This window comes from Chelmon rostratus, chromosome 9 (assembly GCF_017976325.1).
Source record: "Chelmon rostratus isolate fCheRos1 chromosome 9, fCheRos1.pri, whole genome shotgun sequence".
NCBI classification, from domain to species: Eukaryota; Metazoa; Chordata; class Actinopteri; order Chaetodontiformes; family Chaetodontidae; genus Chelmon; species Chelmon rostratus.
In genome coordinates this window covers 21,596,811-21,600,472 of record NC_055666.1, presented here as the reverse complement: position 1 = coordinate 21,600,472, position 3,662 = coordinate 21,596,811, and the positions used below count along the sequence as shown (strand labels likewise).

General features: G+C 42.6%; 1 protein-coding gene across 1 annotated transcript; it reads right to left on the bottom strand.

The window, feature by feature from the left end:
* Nucleotides 1-1,973: 1,973 nt before the first annotated feature.
* On the bottom strand, nt 1,974-3,662 carry LOC121611325 (heterogeneous nuclear ribonucleoprotein A0-like). Its single transcript, XM_041943822.1, has one exon. It carries the CDS (start codon nt 3,584-3,586, stop codon nt 2,687-2,689), a length of 900 nt encoding a protein of 299 aa, XP_041799756.1. The 5' UTR covers nt 3,587-3,662; the 3' UTR covers nt 1,974-2,686.

Below are 3,662 nucleotides of genomic sequence, written 5' to 3'. Positions count from 1 at the left end.
CCGTCCAGCCGCACATAGATCGTCTATTAACAAGATGATTCACTCCGTAGCTTCAAAACTGCACAGACACATGCAGTTAGAACTCTGGTATGACTGTCGCATATACACGCCTAGCTCATCGAACGTAGTCTCTTTCTATGTTATATATATATATATATATATATATATATATTTTTTTTTTTTAATTCAATGTTCCAAGTAATATACAAAAAAGGTTTCCCCGATCTCTCCCTCCCCAACAGGCTACCACAATACATAATAATAATAATAATAATAATTAAAATTATACAGGCCTGCAACTAATGGTTTTCTTAGCTATCAATTCATTGTCTGATTATTTACCAGACGAATCGTTTGGTCTGCAAAATATTCTGAACAATTTGTGAAAATGAAGTGTCCTGAATTCCTAAAGCCCAAGTTGATGTCTTCAACTGTCTTGTTTTGTCCAACCAACAGTACAAAATATATTATATTCCGTTTACAATTATTTTATACAGCAAAGAAGAAAATCCTCACAATTAATACACTAGGACCAATGAATGCTTTGTATTTTTGGTAGGAAGAAATTACATGTTTGCCAAATTGATTACTAAAATAGCTGCAGATTAATTGACAAATTGATAATTTGTATATTATATATCAATTGTTTCAGCTCTAAGCATGACTTTCAGCCAGCTGGAATTAGTAGAGGGGTTAGGATTTGACCAATTAGGCCGACTAAGATAAGATGCGCTAACAGGCAGCCATAAGCAATACCATTGTAAATATATGTGGGCCATGCAGGGGGCATCTTCTGGTTTTTATACTGAAAATGCTTGTTAAAGAATATGGTTCAATCTGTATCTTATAAGCATCGCTCAGAAATGTAAAGACTCAACCCCAGAAGTTGTGAAGATCAGGGAACAACCACAGTCTGTGAATCAAAGCTAAAGGAGATAATTTACAGCTGTCACATGTGACATCTAAATCTGGATACATGCTGGATGATTTGGCTATTGTTTAATGAACCCAATGTACAATCTTAATCTTGATTAATCTCAAATTTAGTTTGTGTTGCCTTTAACATTGAGTGTAATCAAGAGTTTGGGATAGCATGACGGCACGCTGATTCCAAAATGAAGCCATCTCACCCATAACTTATTAAAATATGTAAATATATGTTCTTAGGATTCCGTTTAATGGCAGAAAGACTTGCTCCAGAGAAAAGCCTTGGCTCTGGACGATTTCGTGCACAGAAATATGTTCAGGGTGAGAGCTCACACTTTTTTCTCTCCAAATAGCCCCTGCTGCCAGTGCACCCACTGTTGTCCACAAAAAACAATCATCTAGTGAGCACACTCGTGAAATCAGCCTCCACGAAAGAATAGTGTATGCGGGACAATTATCGGGCCTTTATTCCATTCATGGTCTACAGTTAGGCATCCCAAAAACGCAAGCATGTTGAGTTCAAAGGAGTCAGGAATCTAGTGAAGCTTTCCATGGATCCCCTTTAACAGAGGTGTAATTCACGACCAACTGGCTGCATGTTTATGTTTATAAAGCTGAAAATCCTATTTTATAGAAAAACGATAAACTCCAACTTTTAACTGAAATCAGTTTACTTGCGACTGCACACTTTAAGCATAAAGACGTGGATTGCATAACCCGGTTGCCTTAAAAAAAATTGAAATCACTTGCTGGGCACAAGGTAATTGGATTTCAAATGTCAAAGCTGCGTATTTGCCAATTTGACCATTGCATCAAAGGCTGTCATGCTCTATTAGTTAACTGCAGCCGTGGTGCACGATCATATTCCTTCATCAAGTAAATCTTTCCCGGTAGAAAATGGCCGATGAATTGGAAATGCGGGAATTTACAAGCAATACTCCCTCCTGGTGGTAGCTTTGTGAACTTGACTTTCAAGGTTGCAAATGAGCAAAAGGGACAGGTGAAATGTAATCCTCAGGATCTGAATCAAGACTGCGACATAAAGATTTTCAAAACATTAAAAACTTTAATATAAGCAGAATAAACATAGGGGTGAACCGAACACATGGATTTCAAACAGTTTTAATCTAAACAAAAGCCTGTAATGGGACGGGAAACGTGGAAAAAGTATTTTACATGTGACAAAACAGTTCATGACATGTCTAATAAAAACAAAACAAACCCAAAACCAAAAACAAACAAACAAAAAAAACCTTTGTCACGTGCGTTTAAGTTTAAGATCAAGAAACTCAAGCAATCGAGTCCCAATGCTGCCCGACACTGCCACCAACTTCACTTAAAACCCTGAGTTCATGATGCAAAAATAACAGACACATCTGGCTGGTTTGCAAGACAAACAAACTCAATTCTTAGTTGAGAAGCAGTGACTGACATTGATTACGGCTTTACAAATGGTTCAAAGCAAGTATGAGTCCAAAATAAAAGTACAATTCAATAATTCACCGTTCTTAGTAGTAAAGTACAGAATGTGTGGAATAAGAGGACAGATGGGGTCCAGGGGAGCCAGGATCCAGAGGACAGTCTCATTCATTCTTTTGTGGGTGATGGGTACTGCTCCCTTTATCTGACCCCTCACCCCAACTGGGCTTGTGTGTGTGTGTGTGTGTCTGTATGTATGTGTATGTGTGCGCGCGCGTGTAAATTCAAGTTCACTGTAATCACAATTTCCCCATGAAAATCTCAAAACTTTAGGGAGCCACTAATAGCCGCCGCTGTATCCGCCACCCCTGCCGTAACCACCGCCGCCGCCGCCTCTGTTGTATGGAGCCCCGCTCCTGTAGGAATAGTTGCCCCCCTTCACTGCACCATAATTGGAGTGCTGGTGTCCGTAGCCGTCCCCAAAGTCACCATTACTGTATCCACCCCCCATCTGGTTATCGTAATCGTCGTATCCCCCATATCCACCGTATCCTCCTCCACCACCGTTGTAGCCCCCGCCATAACCATAGCCGCAGCCGCCTCCGTAATTGCCGCCGTAGCCTCCTCCGTAGCCGCCACCTCCTCTTCCGCCGCCATAGTTAGACATCCCTCTTCCTCGACCCCTTCCTCCTCGGCTACCGGTGGACATCTCCTGCTTGGTCAGAGCTTTCTTCACTTCCACCTTGTTCCCGTTGATAGTGTGATACTTTGTCAGCACCGCTTTGGTGGCGGAGTCGGTGTCCTCGAAGTAGACAAAGCCGAAGCCTCGCTTCCTGCCCGTCTGCTTGTCAGAGATGATCTCGGCCTTCTCCACCACGCCGAACTGGGAGAAGTACTCGGTCAGGTTGTCCGCCTCGATGTGGTCTTTCACGCCGCCTACGAAAATCTTCCTTACATTTGCGAGGATATCCGGGTTGTTAGCATCCTCTCGTGATATGGCCCTTTTCAGTTCCACGTCGTTGCCTTCGACGACATGTGGGTTAGCCGCCATTGCTGCGTCGGCCTCCTCCGGTGTGGAGTAGGTGATGAAGCCGAAACAGCGGGAGCGACCGAGTTGCTGGTTCATGACCACAACGCATTCGTTGAGCGTTCCATACTGTTCAAAATACTTGCGTACTCCATCTTCTGTTGTTTCAACATTTAGCCCTCCGACAAAAAGCTTGGTCAGTTTAGTCGCCATGATCGAATTTCTTGTAAGGACCGTGAGCCGACCGTCCTTCTTCTTCAATGAACAACGTCAGGGCGGGCCGTTTGAC